The sequence below is a fragment of the Antennarius striatus genome, chromosome 23 (assembly GCF_040054535.1).
Source record: "Antennarius striatus isolate MH-2024 chromosome 23, ASM4005453v1, whole genome shotgun sequence".
Lineage (NCBI taxonomy): Eukaryota > Metazoa > Chordata > Actinopteri > Lophiiformes > Antennariidae > Antennarius > Antennarius striatus.
The window spans coordinates 6,186,994-6,212,031 of NC_090798.1; the positions used below are offsets into that span (position 1 = coordinate 6,186,994).

General features: G+C 42.5%; 1 protein-coding gene across 2 annotated transcripts; it reads left to right on the top strand.

Moving 5' to 3' along the window:
- Nucleotides 1-1,560: 1,560 nt before the first annotated feature.
- LOC137590862 (serine/threonine-protein phosphatase PP1-beta catalytic subunit) lies at nt 1,561-22,819 on the top strand. Of its 2 annotated transcripts, none has more exons than XM_068308670.1 (8): nt 1,561-1,715; nt 11,949-12,080; nt 12,164-12,394; nt 12,893-12,997; nt 13,152-13,223; nt 14,003-14,154; nt 14,229-14,363; nt 22,321-22,819. In XM_068308670.1, the coding sequence occupies exons 1-8, from the start codon at nt 1,664-1,666 to the stop codon at nt 22,423-22,425; spliced, it is 984 nt and encodes a 327-aa protein (XP_068164771.1). In that variant the 5' UTR covers nt 1,561-1,663; the 3' UTR covers nt 22,426-22,819. The 2 variants fall into 2 exon arrangements, with proteins under 2 accessions (XP_068164771.1, XP_068164772.1); XM_068308671.1 differs by lacking the exon at nt 1,561-1,715 and adding an exon at nt 10,175-10,198.
- The last annotated feature ends 2,219 nt before the right edge of the window (nt 22,820-25,038 follow it).

Here is a 25,038-nt window from a genome sequence, read left to right on the forward strand (position 1 = left end):
CCAGGTTGACTTTCCGTCGGTGTGGCAGAAGATCCACACCCCACACGGGCTGTTTGGTGTTGTTGTTGTTGTTTTTATTCATAAGCAATAGTTTGTTTATTCTGAATAATAAATAATAATGCAAATGAAAGCATGCATACAATTTATCTGCAGTGAAATAAAGTTTATGATATGGAAGGTTATGAAATCCCTTTACAGATTTACAGAAGAGGAAGGTGTAATCACGAGATGAGGGGCCCCTAAGTCCAACTTCCTTGGAGGCTGTTGCTCCCTCAGTTCGGTCTGGTTTTCAGATATAATGTGTGAAAAAAATAATTACATTATATATATTAAAAAAAAGTGTGATTAAAGCGAAGTCCAAGAAGTCAAGGAAACCAATTGTTTAAATGAACAAGAGAAGGAGAGGGAGATTCTTTTCAATTTCATGGCTTCCTTTGTTTCTTTTTGTTTTCGTGTCTCTTATTTTCAGTAACATTTCTCACTTTCATTTTGACTTGGGTGTTTCTTTCACGATCGTAACATAATATTCTATTTACTGCACATTGCTGTTAACTTTATGATTATCACAATTCGTTGAAATTAAAACATAAAACAAGAATTTCTTTTTTTTAAAAACATTAAAACACTTGAGTTCAGACTGCAGTAATGCAGTGCAAGCTGGTGCCTTTATGTTGAAAGGGTTCACGTTTCGTTTCCGGTGGTGTACACCTGGTGGCTTTAAACAGCTGCTCCCTTCGTCTTTTGTTGCGGCGCAACTTGCCACCACCCACTCCAAATAGTGCGGAAATACCCAGATGACGCACTTGAAAGGAACAGAAAAATAAGTTGTGCGTGGGAGCCGCCGTAAGACGACTTTTAGCTGTAGTCAGCATTTGGAAGCGTCTGAGAGTGGGTTTGATCTCCACGGCAACTTCATTGTAAACTCCGTTATGTTTTCACTCTCAAGTACCCAAGTTGCCAGCCTTCAACATTGACATATTCATGCCAAAAATACGGGTATTCTAATGATGTACTATTGGATTTATTTTTTTAAGGTTTAGGGGAATTTTATTTTCCTTTTTAAATACAACACAAATTCATGAGTTTTTAATAATTCACTGACAAAATGATTCACGTTATGACGTATTCTGGCCACAGGAGGGCGCTGTAAATCAAGATGTTCTGTGCGAAGCTGCTCCCTGATACTGTGGCACCAGCAGCAACTGGAAGTTAATTGAGTCTCTTTTTCATACTTTTCAATAGTTGCTTGTTTCATTTGAAGATGAAACTTCCAACAACATTTGAGATAGACTATAATGGCAATACAAGTGAATAGGAATCAAACACAGGACATAATTATCAATTTGGACAGACAACATTTGTCGACAGCTATTTTTCATTTCACAAATAAATACACTTGAAATCAAACTGCAGTTGTAAAAATGCAATTTTATTAATTTTAGGTTATTGAAAGCCACGATTTGTCGTTAAACTGTTTATATCTAATTTAAGTCTTTGTTTTCTCTGTTGTCACTGTGATTGAGTTTAGAATATCCGAGGAACCGCGAATGCATCGTAGTCGTCTCTATTAGCGGCTGTGAGTGGGCGGAGGCTGGCGGTGCAGTGAGGCGGTGCCTTCCCTGCCAGCTTCAGACTGCGGCGGGCAGAGCTGTTCGTTACAGAAATGGCGGAGGGAGAGTTGGACGTTGACTCGCTTATTTCTAGGCTTCTAGAGGGTAAGTTTTCGACAATAATGCATTTATCCATAATCCTTGTGTTGTTCTAGTTTGAACTGCACACGTTTGGACACGGTTTCCTAAGGAAAAGGGCCACTTTCCTTGCTAACGTTAGCGTATGCCGGTGTAGTGAATACAACCAGTCTGTTATGTCGATAATGCACATCGCAGACACACCTTTAGCTATCACTAATTCACATAAATGACCCATTTATGTTTGTATATTTATCTATAACTTCGACAACTAAGTTGTGGATGGAAGACAGTCCGTGCTAAATAAGGAGGGTCGAGTTCGGAGCAGAACGTCAGACCGACTTGAGAACTAATTACGGTATAAAAAGAATTAGTATTGCTTTGAAAAAATGTCGTAATGCTCGTATTACATCAGTAGTGATGTCATCACTTTGGAATGTATGTTTTTAAGCTTGATCAAATCTCTACCGTCAAACCTGAGGTTTTAAATTTCATGAAGTTCTGGACCAGAGAACCATAGATGGTGGTTTCAGAAGTAGAAATCCCTCCTTAAAAAAAGTTGACCCTGATGGGAGAGGTATGCCAGAAACTTCATCTGAGTGCTCTGAACTTTAATAAATCACTCAGTGTCGGCTGAAGTTTGTTTAAACACAGTCATAAGGAGGGAAAAAAGTTTTCAAATTGGGTTAGAAAACAGATTTGTCACAGGTTTGTGGTGTTTATGTGTATCAGCTGAATGTTGAATCATGCCACACACCTTGATGATCCTCTTTAACTCCACAGAGTCAGTTCCCTTTCAAGAAGCAGCTTTGTTTCACCCTGTTCATCTCACTGTTCCAGAACTGGTATTTTAGATTGCTGGATAAACCATTCTTAAAGTCAAAGCTGTCATTATTTCTGTTCAGCACAACAGAGCATAGATCTGAACTGGGGTTCTCATCGGCTGGCAGGTTGACCAAAACAAGCCTCAGCAAACTTTTAAAAAAGTTATCATCCTGGTTTTGCTCCCGTACAAACGCAGTGCATGAGGGTTTTTTTTACAAGTGGTGTTACTAAAAAAGGGAATCTGTTGTGGCTGAGCAGAAGATTCTTGTTCTCTCCTGCCGTTCCCTTGAGAACGTGGAGACAGAGTCCTTCTGTGTCTTCTGCTAGCGTGAAGACAAGCTGAGAAAGCTGCTGTGAGAAAACCGTCGTGATGGATTGTCTCTCACTGGCACGGATTGAACTAGCTGGAAGTCAGACGCAGACACCAACGCACACAACTTGGCGACGTAAACTAATGAATAAACACAGTGTAGATCGACATGTCAGGACCTAATCGCCTTGACTGATGGGGGCTGATTATGTAATGGTGTGTGTGTGTGTGTGTGTGTGTGTATTCTGTACAATACCAGTAACAACAGTCTGTATCTGTTGAGCAAGACTTTACAGTAGATATTCAGTTACAAATTTGATAGCTTGTGTCTGCGGTGATATAACAGCGAATTCCACGGAAAAAATGGATGGATTCGGCCCCAAAGGCTTCAAATGTGAACTGCTTCCTCTGCCACTGTATTTTCAAAAGACATCATCATCAAGACCCTTTGACGACTCATTGATCCTCAGCTCAGTTAAACAAACCATGAGATTTTTGCATGAATAGTGAGACATTTATCATGAAATGTAACATAACTAGTAGCATATACTGTACACTGTATGAGCCATAAGCCTGATCAGTAGGTGTCTGCTGTCGGTCAGTATAGATAAATGTCAAGACAAGGTAGCTGACCTCCACCAAAAAGGCATCCCATAATATCAATAATGGGTAATGATCATTGAGCAGCGTACCATGTAGGCATTTCTTTTTATTTTATCAGACTGTGGGTTGAATGTGGGCATTTTCTTCTAGTCCATTGGCGTTTTCTTCAACGGTGCTTGTCGCTTTTGAACTGCTGCTCTTCAGGTGTTTAATCCAGTTCCTTGAAGCAGCTGTGGTCACAGTGGGGAGGACTGTGGAAGCTCTGCTAACCTATGTTTCCATCTTGTGATCCTGTGAGCACAGATCTCTAAACATGCACACACCCAGATTGCGCTGTGTGTGTGTGTGTGTGTGTGTGTGTGTGTGTGTGTGTGTGTGTGTGTGTGTTGGATGTCTGCCGTATTGTAGGATTGGGCCTGTCATAGGTTGTTTTTTTTTTTATCTGCTGAACCATAGCCATGCCAGTTTTTACAGTGTGTACCCAGATTACATCTACAGCCTGCTTGATCTCGCCCTTCATCGGCCAGCTCTGGTGCCAGTCACTCATGAACACAGGCGCTCTTATGAGGGATCGCTGATCCCCCCCCAGTAAATGTCAACAGGCACAGCTGTCCCTGCTAGAAATTAACCTACCCTTTTGGTGGCACACACTTAGGGGAGAGGACAGTAATAGAGGACGTGGACTGCTCATCTGTTTATTTTTATAATCCAAAAATATCTTTTAAATTCCAAATGAAGCAGAAGGCAGGGAACAATGTTCTTCCTTACTCTTTAAAATTCTCGCCTGTTAATGATGGCACTGGTTTGCCATCCATCCATCTTCCACCGCTTATCCGTAGTCGGGTCGCGGGGGCAGCAGCTTCAACAGGGAGCCCCAAACTTCCATATCCCCGGCCACATCCACCAGCTCTGACTGGGGAATACCAAGGCGTTCCCATGCCAGTGTTGAGATATAATCCCTCCACCTGGTCCTGGGTCTGCCCCGAGGTCTCCTCCCAGCTGGACGTGCCAGAAACACCTCCCTAGGGAGGCGTCCTGGAGGCATCCGCACCAGATGCCCAAACCACCTCAACTGACTCCTTTCCACGCGACGGAGCAGCGGCTCTACTCTGAGCCCCTCGCGAACAGCAGCGTTTCTCACCTTATCTCTAAGGGAGACACCAGCTATCCGCCTGAGAAAGCCCATTTCAGCCGCTTGTATCCGCGATCTCGTTCTTTCGGTCACCATCGCTCATGACCATAGGTGAGGGTAGGAACGAAGACCGAACAGTTGATGGAGAGCTTTACCTCTCGGTTTGCATCCCCCCAAAATTATTCAGCGAGATCCAAATGGATGACTCCTAACCAACTGGAAAACTCACTGACCAATGGCTAAAGCAGACCAGTTTGACGATTGGTGATCCTGATGTAGTCGTCCTCCTGGTTATGACTAGAGCTGATTCAGCTCTTAGGATGCTAACATAATTTGGATTCCTTTCGAAAACAGTGGAAATAATCACAGCAGCACCAAGTTAGCTTAAAACTGTCTGTAGATCAAGAAATCCACATAAACCAGTTTGAAACTGGATTCCTGTTCATCATACGTACTTCAGTTTGTCTAGGAGACTGACTGAGCTAGCGAACATGCAGTCGTAGCTGCTTAGAATTCATGGCTCTACTCGCCTCATGAGACACTCTGTTCTGTTTGTTTGCCTGGAAACTAGAGAGAGAGGGATACATTATCATAAACATACTGTGCAAGTTGCGTGAATATTGGATTTCATCGGTTGGCCAGAAACATGACCCCAAACAAATGCTGACGTTTGTCTTTCTGTGCTGGATGTGTAAATACATGTTGCTGGTACTGCTGTTCTGTACTTATCCACGCTTTGATTCTGGGACACTGATTCAAAATGGCAAACAAACATTGTCTGGTGATGCTTTCCATGTAGTCTGATCAGACTCAATTTTGTTTAGTGAACACATTATAATTTTTAATAATCATGCATCATGTAATTTTATCTGTTCGGGAAATTTCTTTTTTCAGACAAGTGTGACACTTTCCTTTTTTCAAGAGCCAATAATGAAATAAGTCTTAATATACCACACCAACATTTTGTTGTTGATTCTTTTAACATTTTAAAAATGGTGTTTGGCAATATCTGATTCTATGTAACCAAACACCTTGGGCTAGTTTTTCTTTCGGTCAGAAAACAAGGCCAATGTGTGGAAAAACCAGACCGAGATCAGGAGAAGACACCGTTTCTAAGTGATTGTCATGACACACACACAGCGCACATGACTGTCAACTGTTGTTTGAGCAGTTGACAGGTGTTGTCCAGCCGACAGGCTAAACCTGATCGACTGCCAACACCGTTTAAACTCACTGGATTCTCTTCAGTGGGCTCCGTGTGAATGTTTGTGGCCTCTGGGGTTTCATCTGTCACTCTTCTCAACAATGTCTTCTTTTTCTCTCTTGTGAGTCAGGACATCTTTCTATCTGCAAGTTTAGATGATACAGTGAAAGCTTGGCTTGTTTGCGAGTTGTTCAGTTCCATCACTGGTTCATGTTTGGCCCATCACTGGTTTATGTTGGATCCATCACTGGTTCACGTTGGGCCCGTCACTGGTTCACGTTGGGCCCGTCACTGGTTCACGTTGGGCCCGTCACTGGTTCACGTTGGGCTCGTCACTGGTTCACGTTGGGCCCGTCACTGGTTCACGTTGGGCCCGTCACTGGTTCACAATGGGCCCATCACTGGTTCATGTTGGGAAATCTAGAAGTAGTTGACCAAATTGGCACACCATCCGAGTGTGTATCAGCATGACTGTACTACTGTATTAACAGGTCTGAGTATATAGACACACACTTTATTTATCAAGGAGATTATTGTTGTTATTATTATTATTGTCTTTTTGCTGTAGTGGCTCAGAGTTATACAGTATAAGTTCTGTTTTAAACTGCTGGTGCAGTGTGAGGGTACATATCACTATCTAATCTAATGGAGACAGAAAAAAAAAGAACTTTTCGTAATTGGCAATTACACGTTTAATGGCTAGGGTGTGATGTTTAGTCGCTGCTGCGAGATAAATCACAGCCGCATTACACCGTTTCTCTCCTCATCGATTAGTCTTTGCTTGTTGTAGTGCAAGTAGCATGTTAACAAGTTCAAAATGGCATCATCACAGTTGCTTAGAGCACATTTTGAGCTGATGGCCCATTTCTACAGCAATCAGAGAAAAGCGTTAGTCATCAGTTAGCATGGCTCAGGAAGCCTGCATGTCCTCTTTTCTGTGTGTTTTTGCAGTTTACTGACATTTTTGTGATTTGAGAGCATATGGAGTCCCACCTTCTCATTAGTTTGTGCTGTCGCAGCGCTGTGGCTGCAAAGCTGCTATTACAGTCTCTCCAGCATTCCCACACTGAGCCCACACCGGTCCCCGGCCTGAGCGACAACAAGCCCTCTGTGCAGCCTGCCAACACAGGTGTCCTGAAGGCACCATGTGATGCCATCCGCTCCATGACCTCATACATCCGCAGGTCCTGGGGTGGGGAGGTGGAGGACGATAAAAAGTTGTTCTTTTATTTTGCTTCATTTAAATCTTTCATGTTTTTTCTTTGTTTGAGAGAACAGCTGGAGAGCAGAAAGAGTCAGGATGACGTGCGGTAAACCTCTCGAGTGGGTTGAGCGATGCAAAGCTGTGGTTTTATAGGAACACGTTCCACTTTCGTATAGAAGTTTCTATTTCCTGTTTCAAAAGTGAGGCTGTTTTTATTGAGGTTTTTATTCCCAAATTGTCCCTTTTCATTAATCAGAAACCACGAGAAGTAAAGTCACTTCCTCTGGTGTTGAATTATGGCGTGTGATAATCTACAGTCAGCTCTTTCGGGATCCATTTTACTCCAGCCTGCCGACATGTTTTGGTCTGCTGGCGTTTCACTCTGTTATGGGGACAATAGTGCAGGGGAGAGCGCTCACCCCCTGGCACCAAAGATGGTGCAGAGATCACCCAGGCTTTCCCTCCCCTCCCCTCTCCTCTCCTCCTATTCACTCACTTGTTTTTCCCCTACTTGAGCTTCAGTTTCTCCCCACATTTCTCTCATTTCTTTTTTCCTCTCCAGCACTCCCCCTCTCTGTGCATCTACCCACGCCTCCTGTTTATTTCTCCTTCAGTCTCTCCTCTCAATTTCATCCTTTCTTTCACCCCACAAAGACGGCCATTCACCCACGGCGCTCAGAGAGTGGGGGAACAGAACGTCCTCTGAAAATGCAAAGCCCGCACAGAAATGCCTCCGCAGTTGGTATTTCTGCTAAAGATCTGCTCCCTCTCTTACTTTGTGTTCCTTCGTCCACTGAGAGGGTCAGTGTTTTCCACCGTCCCCCGTGTGGGAGTGGGTGAGACGGAGAGAGTGGATGGGAGCTCGCTGGCCTGGCACCCGGCTGGAAAGAATGGGTGATAGAGGAGGAGCTCCAAAGGTCTGACAGGGCATCTTTATTGGTGCTGCGAGGCGCAGCGGCGGCCAAAACACGCTGAGTCATAAAATTCACGACAGCGGTCAAGCTGCGAGCTGTCCGGGTTCTCTTACTTCCTCCCATCTTCAAAAACATGTAAATTAGCTGAATTGATGGTGTTCATTTCTTCTATTATTGTGTCTGATATTTTTTAAGATGGCAAGTTTGAATGGTAAACACAACATAGAAGTTTGTAATAATTCAGATCTTATTTTGGGGCGAAAATGTATTTCCAAGTCGTGTTGGGGTGCTGTTTCACGCTGAGGTCAGAGTTCGGTTGTGACTGAAGTGTTTCCATGCTGGTCATGAGTAACACGAACCCACAGCTCACCTCTACTGGTCTTACTGGAGGCCAGTGTTATCCCCTGACCTGGTTACTCTTCTTTTTCCACCACATCCTACAACACAACCTAAAAGCTCTCACTCTGTCCCACACTGACCGGCCTACTTCCTCCTTCCTCCATACATAGCACCCATATATGGTAACGTCTTCAAGAAGCAATCTGTCTGGAGTTGACCTATCTCCCTTCGGTTGTGTTCAAGTGAGCTCGGCTCTTTTAAATCCATGGAAAATAGTTGACCTGCATGACCGAAAACTTTTTTTTTTTTTGTCCAATTCTACAAACCTTGAGCTGCTTTAGGGTAATCTGTGTTAAACTTGCATGTTTCTTGATTTTTCTTGTCAAAGTGTTGGTAGTTTTTTTGACCTTTTTCCAAGTTTTGACTTATAAAAGTTATAAAAGTCTTGTCAAGATGAGTCAGTTTAATGTTTACGTGTTGAAACAGCTCCTGGTGTGGTTCAGCAGCACAATGGTGGGCTGGGCACCACCAAAATATTTGGGGAATTAGCTTGCCAACCAAAAACATTTGACACAGACTCAGATTGTGTGTTGGTGAACAGTTTTGTGACATATTGAGGGAAAACGTTTAAATTATCAAAATGAATGTTCAAAAAAGTGAAATGGAAAGAGGTAAGTAAACATTTGTTCAACTTTGGATCAGTTAAAATGTTTCCTACGGCATGTTTTCATGACGAGATTAATAGCCCTCCAGATCTCATTCCATCTAAAACCCTTTTTTATCAACTTGGAACATTCATTTCTTCTTGGCATGTAGATTTTGATGCAACCCGCAGGTGTTGTAACCGCTTTTGTATCCCGGGCTGAGCCAGATCCTCATCCAGCCAGTGCCGCACGGGCCTGAGGGGTCGATCAGGTGTCTGGAATGTAAAACCAGTCTGAGAGGAGCGCTGGGGACTGACGTCAGCTGGGTTCACCGGCGAGGCAGAGGAGTGCCTCGTCGGGAGAGCTCTACCCTGCATAGATGCAGGAAGATCGAAGGGAGGAGGAGTTTAATAGTGACGGAGGAAGTGTGGGAAAGAAATGGATGGACAGCGATATCCTGGAGAACCCTCTAAAGAGGTCAGAGTGCGTTCAAGTTAAAGCTCAGGCAGACGGACACCTTACCAAATTAGGAAAGATGGATGTAATCAAATATAAGATGGTTAGGAAACTTAACAGGAGACATGGAGCACCAGTTACATATATCTGATGTTGTCTTGTCCAAATCTAAAACTTATCCAAGCCGTTTTTGTGTAATGGGCAGGTGGAGTACAGACCGATGTCGACTCGTCAGTCAGCAAACAGTTCTATTATTAATGTACTATATATTACTGGAGCAATCGAATCTAATGTGTATTGATGGAACAGAGAAGTTGGAAGTTGGCTGCAAGGGCAGCACAACATTCTGGGATGGACTCAGAATTCATCTCCAAAAAAGGCACATTTTGTGTCGTTTTTTGTGTTCTTGTGAATGTTATGAAGAATTAGGAAAACGGTTCGCAGCTGCTATTTAAGACGCTTCTGGTCCAGCATTCTCTTAATCTTTAAACTGTGATCGACCCAGGGAGGTCATTTGAACAAGGGAAGAAACTGTGCTTTGTGTGTGTGTAGTCCAATAGTTCAGATGGTGTGTGTTAAAACAGTGTGTTATCATCAGACCTGCTGCGTGTTGTCATGCAAAGCGTGGGCTGGCAGAGATGACACTCGATCTGCAAATCAGCTCCGTTTTTTTTTTTTCCCTGTAGGTGAGAAGCAGCTCTCCTCACCAACACCTTGCAGACTGGTCTTGATGGGTTGCCATGGTAACCAGTTGTGGGTACCCACCTACTGCTTCACTTTTTTCTTTTCAGTAGGGAAGCTGCAGTGCAGTAGTGACAGGGTGTAAAGGATGCTGGGATACCTCCCTGCAAGACTCTAGTGGTACGATCTGACATCAAGGTCAGTGTGCGTGTGCGTGTGTGTGTGGTGGAGAAATTAAAATGTGTTGTGTGTGTGTGTGTGTGTGTGTCCAGCTCTGCCTAAACTACACCACGCGAAGAAAGGGTATCCTCCCATGGTGCTATTTGAGGTGTGTGTTCAATATCAGCCCCTTCCCCCCCTGTCAGCTGAGCCAGCACAGGCTTGCAAACGCGTCATGGCGAAGCTGAAGGGGAGGGGTGTGAAATCCCTACATGGTGGACGCAGACGCTAACTTAAGCGCTGGCCTCACTGGAGGATCTGTTGTGTATGGTGACCAGTAATAAAGATGTTTCTAAGTGACTGGAGAGTTTCAGTTTTGCCTCCATACAGTTCTGGCTCAGGGTTTGTGTTTTTTTGTTGTTTTCACCGTCTAATTATAGCCCCGACGTGACCCTTCAGGTGAAACCTGTGATCGCAAGCTTGTGTTTGGCTGCAGCGCAGGAGCGTTTATCTCCAGGCAGAAATAGCAGGGTCATGTTGCTCATGTACACACACTCTGTGTTCCCTAAAAACTTGTGTGTCTGGTATTTTCAAAAACACACACACACACACACACACACACACACATCCAAAAACCGTTGTTCTCTAGGTTTCATGCATCCGCTCTTCTGCAAACGATCCCAGACGTCGAGCTGCGGGATTTCTCTTGACCTCGTCCGTGCGATTCGCCTGTCAGACGGCGTTTTGGCGCCTGCAGTGATTTTTTTTTTTTTTTTTTGTATCGTGTTGCATTGGTGTCACCTGACAGCAGTGTTAGTCAGTGCTGGCCCAGTCTGAGGTTTACCTAGCAGCAGGAACAGAGGCGTTTTAACTGGGCAGTAAGGGAACATTTACACATTTACTGAAGGCATCACCTACATACTCCAGTTTCTTGGTAAAATGTCATCAAAATTTAAAAAACCAAAGGTGTGTGTGTGTGTGTGCGTTTATTTCCTTACAATCCCAGGCAGATTTCAGGTCCAGTCTTTCACAGCCACTGGGATAAATTTACCGCTGATCCCACAGAACGAGAAGGAAAACGTATCACTCAGAAGTCGTCACTCATGAACTATGAAATAATCAATAACTGTCAGATCAATCGTATGAGCAACAAATTTTCAATTTGTATTTATTACATCCCGCTTCAAAGCAGTGATTTATTGTAAAGTTGAAACAAAAAGCACATTACTCGGGCAGCAAAGGGGATGAAAATGAGATGATGTCCTTGACCTTGAGAAAACTAGGTCAAGGTAAGATTTCAGCTTTAGTACACTCAGGAACTGAAGATGGAAAGACCATAGATCAAAGCTAGTGCGGCTTTGATCTTTGACCTATGCAAGTAAGTCAGGGTAAAATTTTGAATCCAGGGGTGTTGCAGTCTGCGACTGCATTGGTTCTAGTTTTCAGGGTTGTGTTTGCATGGATACTGACTGTGATGGCTCCAGTCATCCGCTGGGATGTTTGCTAAGCTGTGAAACTTTCATCAGTCTTCTGTACTATTGGTAGAATGATCCCAGCTCCTGGTCATGTGGCCTGCCACCCCCCCCACCCCCTTATTTTCCTGTCTGTTGTGTAAGAGGAAGCGTCTCCACAGTAATACCCAGACAGGGTTCCATCCTCCGTCTGCTCTCCTTCCACGTTTCGGTTACACAAACTCAGTTATGTGACGATAAGCAGAGAATCCGAGCGCGTTTAATAAAACGCATAGTTCCTCTTTAACCCTGTCTCTCCTCTGCTTCCCCTCCACCAGTACGAGGATGCCGCCCCGGGAAGATTGTCCAGATGACGGAGGCTGAGGTCCGCGGCCTCTGCATCAAGTCACGGGAGATCTTCCTCAGTCAGCCGATCCTTCTGGAGCTGGAAGCTCCGCTCAAAATTTGTGGTGAGTCAGCTTCCTTCCCTGTGGTGTCACATTATCTACCACAGTTCCTTCCTCACTCTGTCGCTTCCTCTTCTTCACGTCAGGTGACATCCACGGACAGTACACAGACCTGCTGAGGCTCTTTGAGTACGGCGGCTTCCCACCGGAGGCCAACTACCTGTTCCTGGGCGACTACGTGGACAGAGGGAAGCAGTCTCTGGAGACCATCTGCCTGCTGCTGGCGTACAAGATCAAATACCCCGAGAACTTCTTCCTGCTCCGAGGCAACCACGAGTGTGCCTCCATTAACCGCATCTATGGCTTCTACGACGAATGTGAGCGTTTCCCAGCATTGACTCTTCAGCTCCTCTTCAGTCACGCGCTGCTGTGGCTGGTTCTGTTACGTAGGCTGGCACAGGAACAAGTGGCCGCGAAAGTTGTTCACTTGGGGACATGTGGGCGTGTTTTTGGAGGTGTATTGCGTTGTGCTTTAACTGGTGCACATGCACAAGCTCACTCTTTGACTTACGAAACAAAAAAAGCGGTTCTATTCCATAGGAGCTTGTCGCAAACACTGAGGAATGCAGAGATCATCTACAGAGTTCCTGTCGATCTGGTCTCGAAGCATGTTTGATGAGGTTAATGGTGACAGTAGCCTAAAAGCTACTGTCAAGATTTCTGCTTATAAAGGGAATTTAGGTTCAGTTTGGGTTCCAGGGCTTCTGTAGACTTGGATTACACAAAGTGTATTAAATATAACCATAAATGGAACGGGGTCCAGGTTGGTTTGTTCGGGTCTTCTCAGTGACTTGTTTCATTTCTGATTTTTGCAGGTAAACGCAGATTCAACATCAAGCTGTGGAAAACATTCACAGACTGCTTCAACTGCCTTCCCATCGCCGCGATCGTGGACGAGAAGATCTTCTGCTGTCACGGAGGTATTAATGTTCACGAGTTAAAAACCTCACAGGAGGGTCAAATCCGTCAAACTGGAGAGACAAACTTTGTTTTTACTCCTCTGATGTGATGTACATAAACCAAAGTGAAAATGAAGCCGTTAAAACTGACGATCTCATCTTTGTCCCGCCATAGGTTTGTCTCCAGACCTGCAGTCTATGGAGCAGATCAGACGCATCATGAGACCCACAGATGTGCCCGACACAGGTAGGTCCTGAGGCGCCACGGCAGCTATGAGAAAATCTATGGAGGATCGTTCTGGAGATAGATCCAGCCCAAATATCAACCACTGTTTACAGTAAACACAGAATGCAGATGGTGACAACCAACATTCCAATTCCTTATTAATTCGCTGAACCTCTTAGAGGAAAATCTGCCCCAATCGATCAAAGATTCTCCGTGACGCAAGTTCAGCTCTAATTTAAGCCCCAGAAGTTGAAACGCTTCCTCTTTTTAGTAAAAGTAGGAAGTGAGTCAGGCGTTTGTTGATATTTAGTCCAAGGGTTTAGACTTGCACTCGCGCGTTCAGCGGGACGACAGATGTTAATTTATGACGATGAGGTCATTAAACGTTGGTGTGATTCCCGTCATCTCTGACTTGGACAGCCGTCTTACCGTCGGCCTCCGTAACAATCAGGGGATAAAAATGGTTTCTTTGCCTCCTTTAGAAATCTGGAGTTGTTTGCTAGCGGAGTGGAAGAGTGTGTGTGTCTGTGTGTGTGTCTGTGTCCGCTCCACCAAGCCAGGATGTTTTGTCCTTATAAGGCAGCTGGTGTTCCAGCCCTGGCAGCCGCCGCTGCTCAGATCCTCTTATGGTGTTTGAGGCCGACAGTCTGTGGGGGGTGTGGGTGAGGGGGGGGGGGGGGGGGCTGTGTTTTAACAGCTAACACTCTGTAAAAGTGACATAAAACATTTGAGATTGTTTCACGGGACCCGCGTCGGCGATGGAGGGTCAGACACAAACGTGAATCGCATTTCCCCTGCAGGCCTCCTGTGTGACCTGCTGTGGTCGGACCCGGACAAGGACGTCCAGGGCTGGGGGGAGAACGACCGCGGCGTCTCCTTCACCTTCGGAGCAGACGTGGTCAGCAAGTTCCTCAACCGCCACGACCTGGACCTCATCTGCAGAGCCCACCAGGTACAACTCGTCAGTGCTGAGATGTCCCCAGAAGATGCCTGTGTGAACCTGTGTGTGTGTGTCTGCATCCCCAGGTGGTAGAAGACGGTTACGAGTTCTTTGCCAAGCGCCAGCTGGTGACTCTGTTCTCGGCTCCCAACTATTGCGGAGAGTTCGATAACGCCGGGGGCATGATGAGCGTAGATGAAACCCTGATGTGCTCCTTCCAGGTACAAAATGCAGACATTCATTAATAGTGTGTTCAGAAGTGTGTTGATTACTACTCAAAAGGGGTAATCAGATTACTCTGGACACACACCGGCTGAAATCATGGTCAGTATTCAGCAGTCATCTTCAAACCACCGTGGGAGCAGCCTCGTTTCCCTGGCCCATCTCTTTTGTCCTGTCAGAGAGGGATCCGTTACCCCGGTAACTGGGCTCGAGGGCATTTATTAGAACGCAAGAACAAGTCAAGATTGATGGAGACGTAAAGACGAGACGAACACAGAAGACTGAGCCGAGTGAAGTTTACTTCTGAACTGGTTAGCCAATTCCCAAACCAAAGTTTGACGTTTTTCCTTCGACATATCTGTCAGGTTCAGGCAACCTAAAACATTCAAACACACTCAAAAAGGAGAAGACAACAGTTTATATTTCTTACTCGCGAGGAGAACGGACAGAGATGTGCTCGATACAAACGTCTATCCGCTCTAAGGATTTCTCTGCCGAACCCTCTTTTTATTTAGGGCAGTCCCTGTTTACATTTTATTTTTCTAAGGGATGGGGGGCAGAAAGACAACAGTAAAACAACATCTGGCATGAAGCAATAAAAAAGTGACACAGTCATTCTAATCTGTTTTAGGGCATCCTCTCCTTTGAAGATAACAACCAGTGTCACTCTTATTGTCATTCAGAGGTCGCATCCTGCTCAAATGGCTCCCACCAACACTCTGGTGGTCCCCCTGCTGGTTTCGTCTGCCTAGAAAAGAACTTAAAACATAGTAATACACTTCATACAGATATAAACATTAACATGGCCATGCTACAAAGAATAAAGGAATATAAAAAGAGTAAATATGAGATAAATTATATACATTATTCTAACATTTCCCTCCTGTTTATCACATATTTGCTCAAAATCTCATATCGCTGTATCAACTTCTTCATATTGATTTTTAGTTGTCAGTTCATTCTTATGAGCACAAATATGTTTACACTTGGAGATCATGTCTATATGTCTACGTCAAAATTGTCACTGTCGTCGTCAGTGTAGTCGTCAGGAACAAGCAAAGGATGCATTTGAGCCATGTTTTCCTCCAAAGGTGAGATTGCTGTGGTGATCAGACGATTAACAAGAGAACGCAGACAGGGTATACAACAACATCCACACAAACTCATAATTGCAGAGAAAACTGCAATTGACACCAAAAATGAAGTTACTAAGCCTCTATACCTGCCAAAGGTATTCATCCAGGAATCCCACATGGACGTGTCGACACCAGAGTGTTCCTTCATCTTGCCATTGAGAGTTCTAAGTCCCTCTATGGCTTTGGTGAGGCTTCCATCAGCAGCTGTGTTATTGGGGATAAAAGTACAACACCCTTCCCCAAACATGGAACAAACCCCTCCCTTCTCTGCCAACAGCATGTCCACGGCTATTCTGTTCTGGAACGCCATAAGGGAGGTTGCTGATAATTGATTGTGAACTGCTTCAAATCCACTCTGTGTCCAGTTCCCCAGTTTTTGAACATTGTAATGGATGTAGTTGATTCTGTCTACATTTTTGTTAATCGTACACCACCAACAAAACAAGGACTCAAATCCTCCTGCTACCTGATTGACTAATTTGTATTCGTCAGGAACCCCACGCGGCACACCAATAGCATCGATATAAGTGGGGTCATTATCATGAAGTGAACGTTTTTGTTTGCGTATCATTGGGAAATCGTCTTTATCAGCTAACGTGGCGACTCTATCAACAGACATTTTGTGAATTGACACCGGCAGCATCAATGTAACCAGAGCACAGGTTCCTGTATAATTGTGTGGCAGTTCGTCAAAGAGTCTGTCGTCCCCACACCACCACCAAATATCTGCTCTAGCTACTGGTTTGAAATTTTTTGGTACTCTAATGATTTTGTCACATAAGTTTCGAGTAAGATTTCCTAATTGTTTCCCAAGTCCAGTTATATTGATGCAAGAAAAATTACCAGGTGCAACATTTTTAGAGAACAATGGTTTTTCTTTGTCAGTAGTGGTAACTGGAAAGACATAATCCCACTTGTCACACTCTGCGTTAGGGTTAGTATTGTTCATGACTTCTATTACACATCGTTTAGGGATGACTGCTGGAACCACTTGTAAAATCGGTCTTGGTCCCATGCATACAACGCAGTCACTGTTCTACTATAAGCAGCCAATTGTTATTTATTCCACTAACACAGGTTTTAACTTGTAGCCAACCATCGAAATTGTGAAAAGATACACTGACGGCTCTAACGCCAGCTTGTTGCGTGACCACACGAATAGAAAAGTTAACAATAAAAAGAAAATCAATACCCAACATCTCTAGCCTGTTTTAAACATTTAGGGGTCATTTTGGCTGAAATGCGAAACCCTCTACCAGGATTGGTGTCTTGCAAGATCTTCACTGACTTTCGGATCTCACCAGTCTCTATACGTCTGGATCCACCCTATTATCAGGCTTTAGCTCACCTCTCTTATAGGGCCTTTCAGCTGAAATGACCTTTTTACAATGTGGTATAATTTTGATGCATCTGTCCTACCATCCCTCCTGTTGAGACATGTGTAACACCATGGCTCAAAATAGTGTGCTGCACACTTACAAATGGCTAAGGTTTTTGGCAGTTGTACTGCTTTTAAAAGATCAGATAAAAGTTCTGCATGTGTCACTGGTTTGCCTGTAGATGTTATCATGCCTTGGTTTTTTCAGTATTGAGCAAAGGTGTGAATTGTAGCAAATGCATACTGACTATCTATATAAATTGTCACATCCCTATCTTCAATTTGCATGCTTCGGTTAATGCTACTAATTTAGCGGCTTGAGCTGAATAATTTGACGGTAAGCATTCGGCCTTTACTACAGTTTTTTGCGTTACTACTGCATATCCTGTTTGCGTTTTACCTAAATCATTTTTCTTAGAGGAACCATCTACAAATAGCACTTCTCCTGTTTCGAGTGGTTGATCTTTTAAATTATTTCTGCTTTTAGATGTCTTTTCTGCTATTTCTTGACAATCATGTTTAATGCCATCATCAGGTAGTGGTAACAATGTAGCTGGATTTAACGTTGTGCACCTCTCTATAGTCAAATGTGGTTGGGATAACAATGTTGCCATGCAAGACAAGTGTCTTGCAGGTGATAAAAATGTCATATTAGTCTGTAGGAGCAGAGCAGAGACAACATGTGGTACTCTCAAAATCAAATGATGAAACAAGACTTAAGTAGCGCTTGTTTCCACAGCCATGGATACTGCAATGACTGATTTAACACAGTGTGGCAGTGCACATGCAACACTGTCTAATTTAGACGACAAATATGCTATTGGCTTCATTTTATCTCCCCATTGCTGAACCAAAACTGAGGTCATAAAATGACCTTTACAATCTACCATCTGAATAAAAGGTTTACTATAATTTGGCAAGGCTAATGCAGTGCTAGATACCAGAGTTTGCTTTATTTCACAAAAGGCATATTCAGCCTCTACTGTCCATTTCAAAGGTGAGGTCATTTTAAGGTCTTCATCATACATTATTTTACTCAAAGGTGAGATTATCTCTGCATAATTTGGCACCCAGTTTCTACAATAATTTGTCAAACCTAAAAATGACATCATTTGCTTTTTAGTTTGTGGTATAGGTGATTGAAGTATTGCAGTTTTCCTATCTTCTACTATTGTTCTTCCTCCTGCACTCAGATTATGTCCCAAGTATTTCACCTGTTGTTTGCACATCTGTAACTTATTTTTACTCACTTTATGTCCCTCCTCAGCCAAATGTTTCAATAGGGCCACTGTATCTTTTTTGCATGTTTCTTTGTCAGGTGATGCTAGTAAAACATCATCCACATAAATCAAAATTTGGCTATTTCCTGGAGGTTGGAATTTTGTCATGCTAGCATTCATTGCCTGAGAGTAAATAGTTGGACTCTCACAATACCCTTGGGGTAATCGGGTATAAGTATATCTCTGGCCACCAAAGGTAAATGCAAACCAAAATTGACTGTTCTTATCAACAGGTATAGAGAAAAATGCATTACTGATGTCTACAACAGTGAAAACTTTAGCATCTGGTCTGAGTGAATTTAGCAAAGTGTAAGGGTCTGGGACACATGGTGCTCTTTGAATGACAGCATTATTTACGGCCTGTAAATCTTGGACCATACGCCATCCTACAGATGGTGCTTGCTTTTTTACTGGGAATATTGGAGTATTACATGGTGAATCGTTACATTTTATTATTACACCGGCAGCTATTAAGTCATTAATTACTGGTTTTATGCCTTCATATGCATCCTGTTTTAATGGATATTGTCGCACACAAGGTCTATGTTCAGTTTTAGGTCTAATTTGTACAGGTAGGGTTTCTTTTATTAAACCAACATCAGTGGAATTTCTAGACCATAATTTCTCTGGAACGTCTTTTAACAGTTCTTCTTCTTTTGTAAGCACAAACAGTCACTGCCTAGTGAGGAGATTTTCAGCATGCATGTAAACACCTTTTTGCACTTGGATTGTCCAGAACAATGATTTTCTGGTCAGTCTAGTGGCAGCACTTATAACCATAGTATCAGAGATGTGTTCCCAATCAACTGCATTTTCACCTTTTACCACCATTTTACTCAAATCTCTCCATTTTTCTGTATTACTTTTATACAAAGCAATAAAGGGTACCGTCCACATTTTGAAAAGTCTTACGGTCTCTGGTGATAACAATTTAACTGCTGCAGCTGCATTAGTCTCTCCGTCTGAATAGACATAAGTTACTGTGACTTTTGCTGGTGTGACTTTAGTTAAACTATTTTCATAATTTTCATCAGGGCCTGGTGTAGCTTTGCACCAGAGTGTGATGTGCCGATCCTCCTCTGACATTTTGTCCTGTAATTTAGATATCATCTTTTCTCCCTCTGTCATCAGAGCTGTGGTTCTCATGAGGTGTTTTATTTGGAACATCAAGGGAGTAATAATAAAACAGTTCACCTGTTCCCTGGTGAACAAAAATGTCTCCTTTTTGCAGCTCTGCTTTTCTCTTGAGTACAATGTTTCCCTCAAAACTTAGCATTAATGCTAATCCTAGCAATAGCAGACCATCATGGCGTAGTAGGTTTACAGGACAATCAGAAAACATTAATATGGACATCTGACAGGACTGTCCTTGGGGATCTCTCAACCAAACAGGTTCTGATTGCGGTACTGTGGACATTTTGTCATTAGCAGATCTCACTATCACACTGTGGTTACTCTGCCTGGAGCCTGGAATAGACTCCTTACGTATCATTCTTCACGCACCAGTGTCACAGAAGAAAGTCATAGGTTTTCCATTTACCATTAGCAATGTTTCTGGTTTTACTCCATCCATCAAGAACAAATCTTTTAAGTTTATAATTAAGAACTTCCTTTGTCTCACATTCCACTTTAAAGTCTTTCTCTATTTATTTATTTATTTATTTATTTATTTTCTGTCAACGAATCACATTCTCTTAGTCAATCTTAATCTACTCTTTCCTTATCAGGACAATCTCTGGCTACTGTATATGTCCTTCCTTCCCACAACATTAACATTCTGACATGTTCTATGTAGCTCCACCTCTTCCATCTCCTCCTCCATGTCTCCTACCTCCAAAGCTGCCTCTAAAACTTCCCTGATAGAATATTTCTTCTTCTTTCTGATTAAAGGCTCCTGCTGACTTCCTGTTTCTTTTCTTTCACTTATCTTTACTTTCTCTTATCAACGTGCTTAAACTTTCTAAAGAATTCCCGTTCAATATTCCCATTAATGTAAACCCCTTATGATTCGGTGCCAAAATAAAACATTTATAACCTCATATTTACCCCATAATTTGAATTGACTCAATGGGTAATATAAATTTAATACTTATACTTTCAATGGCTTATCAATCACACAATGCACACTCACACTGATCTTCCCATACGTATATGGTTGGATCTTATCAAACACGCACTAACTTGGGTGACTTTATTTCAGCCAGGTGGCTGAGCAGCTCTCCCCTATAGTATACAGAGAATATATACCAGAAACTGAAAGACTCACCACAAAGTTTATATCACTTATATAATTTATACATTCATATGCCCATTTTATTTCAATGGAATATACAGTATGTGCTAATTCTTTCCTTTTCTTACTTTGTGTTTATACTTTTCTTTTGTTATTTCTTTTTTTTCTATTTTTATTTTTTCCCCATTATGTTGTAGCTACCCTTTATTATTATTATTGTTATTTTTATTATTATTATTATTATTATTATTATTATTTCATGAAGCGCTGCTATTTTTATGTGTTTAATTGACCTCCAATTTATACTATCCTCTATTATCATCTGTCTTAAATTTTAAACTTTTTTAGGATCCTGTTTTTCAATAAGTTTCCAATCTTAACACTGCAGTGTATCTTTGGCCTTTATTTTACTTATTCCTTTCCCCATTTAAAAAATTTAGTCCAGTCTGTCAACACCTAGGGTGTTCTAAAGACTGGTTTTCTGTCAGTAGGGCAGCAAATCAATGTCCTGTTGTGGTAATTCTCACTTCAACTCTTTCGAGTGGAGAATTCTTGCCTTTGCATCCACACCAGTCTGCTGCTTACGATCCTACTGCTTTGGTACGAAATAATAACACCTAGTGGTATTTTATTTCCATTCACACTCTCACTTTCTCACACAAACGTTTGTCCACGGAATTTAAGCACCTATCTTGCAGGACTCCGCCATCCTTTGATTTAGTCAGCCAATTTACACGGATCTTCCGGACTCCGTCGTCCAAATTTGTTACACGGAATTTGTCGGACTCCGTCGTCCATCAATTATCACGGAATTTGTCGGACTCCGTCGTCCCTCGTTTACCTGCTAGTGACTAGTATTTTCAGGGTTTGTACTCTTCAGCCAATTTACACGGATATTCCGGACTCCGTCGTCCAAATTTAGTTTACTTTGCGCATCGGCCCACATTCATTCATTTCCTTTTAAACAAGCTTGTACTCACCACTGTTGTCTTCCCTCTCGGAATGCCGTCAACCCGTGGATCCCAGCTGGTGACTAGGAGGCCGGTCCTGGAAAGGATCTGTTAGGCTGCTCCTAGGCTAGCCTGCCGTGGCCACGGTCTTTCCGGTGTCCTCGTCACCCGCTGGAATCCTTAGGTGTGTTGGCATCCGGCTCGAAGGACCAATTTAATGTCAGGTTCAGGCAACCTAAAACATTCAAACACACTCAAAAAGGAGAAGACAACAGTTTATATTTCTTACTCGCGAGGAGAACGGACAGAGATGTGCTCGATACAAACGTCTATCCGCTCTAAGGATTTCTCTGCCGAACCCTCTTTTTATTTAGGGCAGTCCCTGTTTACATTTTATTTTTCTAAGGGATGGGGGGCAGAAAGACAACAGTAAAACAACATCTGGCATGAAGCAATAAAAAAGTGACACAGTCATTCTAATCTGTTTTAGGGCATCCTCTCCTTTGAAGATAACAACCAGTGTCACTCTTATTGTCATTCAGAGGTCGCATCCTGCTCAAATGGCTCCCACCAACACTCTGGTGGTCCCCCTGCTGGTTTCGTCTGCCTAGAAAAGAACTTAAAACATAGTAATACACTTCATACAGATATAAACATTAACATGGCCATGCTACAAAGAATAAAGGAATATAAAAAGAGTAAATATGAGATAAATTATATACATTATTCTAACAATATCCACCTTCATAGGAGGAGGAGGAGCTCTAGTTCAATCCATGTTTCAATATTGTGAAACCTCAGTTACACAAACTGTAGATGAAGCCTTAAGAACAGCAGGCATCCTCCAAATCCTCACGACGTGTGTCTAGTCGCATTGGAAGCAATTTCCTGTAAATGCCCCTCGGTCTTCTTCTGTGGTAGAATGTTTCCATGTTAAGTAGTTTGTGTAACAGTCAACCTGCGTTTGTGTGTTTTTAAGATCCTGAAGCCATCTGAGAAGAAAGCCAAGTACCAGTACGGAGGGATGAACTCAGGTCGCCCGGTCACTCCTCCCCGCACAGCCCAACCCCCAAAGAAACGGTGAAGAAGGATGGAGGGAGGAAGAGGCACAGAGGACAGGAAGAGTCAAACGTCTCCCGTTTCACTACACAGAATAAGTCAAAGCGACACTAGGCAGAGGAGGAAACTGATGAACAAAACTATTTGAAGAGACACACAAACCTGTTTTTTTCTAAACTCCCTCTGAACTGCTGTCCTTCTTCAGTGCTTTTTCTCTACATCTCTAACATTTTTAAAGTGTTGAAAGAAAATAAATGTCATTCTGTAGCATCGTGGGTTTTATTTTTTCGTCTCTTGCCGTTTTGTTTTTTTCTTATCAGAATGACATTAGTTTGGTTGATCATCTTACTCCCTCGCCTGTTCAGGCACAACAGGTATTAATGACAACTGCTAGGTTTTCAATAAATACAGGAAATTAATCCATGTGAGCTGTGTGGTTCTTACCTGAATGTCTGCTCAGATGAGCCTTGTACTAAACTGACCCGGTTTTAACTAATCCAGCGATCTAAGCAGGCCGTTTGCCTTACAGAACCTTCATGTCATCTTTACTTTCAACGTAGAGCTAATAGGTTAATCCAAAACCAAACAACGTCCAGTAATTAAAGAAGATAAACACCAACATCATTTCACCAAATCTCTGGGTGTTCCAAAGAAGCTGAACGTCTGAGCTACAAGATAAACATCACAACATTACAGAACGGGACACAATCATTTGCATACAAACATCCATTTATTTACACACCTGTAAAAACATGAATTCTGACAGGCATGAGTTCCCTTTGCTTTAACTGTCGGTTCCCTCCTGTTTATTTACTGTGAAATATTACCGTGGTCTCACACAACACCTGCTTGGAATGCATCCAGCCACTGGGAACAGACGGCAGCTTGTATTTACAGTCAATCCAATATGATTTGAACACAACAACCTTTCAAGTGGGTTAAATCCATTAAGGCTGATTATTTTCATCCGCAGACTTCTACATTTGTATTCGTTGTTTACATTCTGTAACGTTTTACAAGTTGTAAGGAAATAAACATTTAGGTGTGACAAGGATCCCACATACAGTACATCATGTCAATGTTGCATTATTTTATCACCATACTTCACTACTTTCTGTTCATGCAGCATCGATGACACCTTGAACTTTGGGACAAAATTTAAAAGAAAACTTCAGTGACATTTTGTTTGCTGCAAACTACAAATTCAAATATAAATAAAATACAAGATAAAGATGGTTCCCACTTGAGGGGAATGCAACATAGAAGTCTGGACTTTTAAGTAACAGAGTTCAAATAAGAGCGATGTAAACATCAGAATTCAATAGTTTGTTCGCACGTGTGCAGCCCAATCATGAAACGTGAATAAACCCTCAATAATAATAAAGAGATTAAATGAAGTTTCTGCTGCCTCACAATAAAAACAAATATAAATAATCTGGATTCAAACTACTGAAGTCCTATGATTAGTTTCATTCACGACTCCTCTGACTCCCTTTGAAATCACGATGACAGGAGAAATGCAGTTTCCGTTGATGAAGCTGAAAATCTGAGACAATCCCAGTAAACAACAAACAATCTAAAACAAGTTCTTGTTTTTTTTAAAAGACGTATTACAGGAGAAAGACTAAATATCAGCGATAAACCAAAGAAAACACTTCTGCAGCAATTCATCAAAATTCAAATACAGCAACTAAATATTATAATTGGCACATGCCAAAAGCAAGCAGCAAGATTTGACACCAGCCAACACAACTTATTATATGAAGACATATTTTGTCTTTACAATTTGTCAGATTCTTTTTTGAAGGTGGCACCACTGAGTCAGTCAGAAAACAGTAGCTGCCAATTTAACAGTTTTAACAGGCCGAGGTGCACCTTCCTTCATTACTGACCCATGAGCTTTAGTGTCATAACGTTGAACACTGCGCCCTCTAGTGGCCAAAACTAGCGTGACAAGTTCATCAAAAATAGATAAGGAGCAGTTCCCCCTCCTGACCAGTAAGTGGCAGCAGACGACAAGGAAAACGGGGACTAGAGCTGCTGGAAGATGATTTCTGAGACCACTGACCTCTGAGTCCACGAGAGACACACCACCAGCTTGTGTTGCGATTGTGTCTCTTATTTACTTTTTGTGGTTGTGTTTGTTTTAACCTACTCTTGGTAGGTTGTGTCTTTTTCAAGCTGTTCAACCCTTGAGGCACTTTCGCAATCAAATGTGTACATTTTTTTAATTGTAAATATATGTTTAAAGGCTAGTTGTGGGAAACTTTACCAGGTTGGTTTTTTTTAATCATAATCTTTAAAATTCCTTCGTTCCTTGTATTTCAAACTGAACAGAATAGGAAATATTCATGTTACGGTAAATACAGTACTCTTTATCCTCAAGTCTCACTTGGTTCATTGTCTACATATATTTTGAAATACTGTATGTAATCCTTACATATTAAATGTAAGGATTGTAGCCGCCAATGTAGCCGCAAGAGGACACAAGCCAGTGTCTTATTGTGCCGGTCCCAAGCCCGGATAAATACAGAGGGTTGCGTCAGGAAGGGCATCCGGCGTAAAACTTTTGCCAAATCAAAAATGCGAATCAAACCTATGACTTCCATACCGGATCGGTCGAGGCCCGGGTTAACAA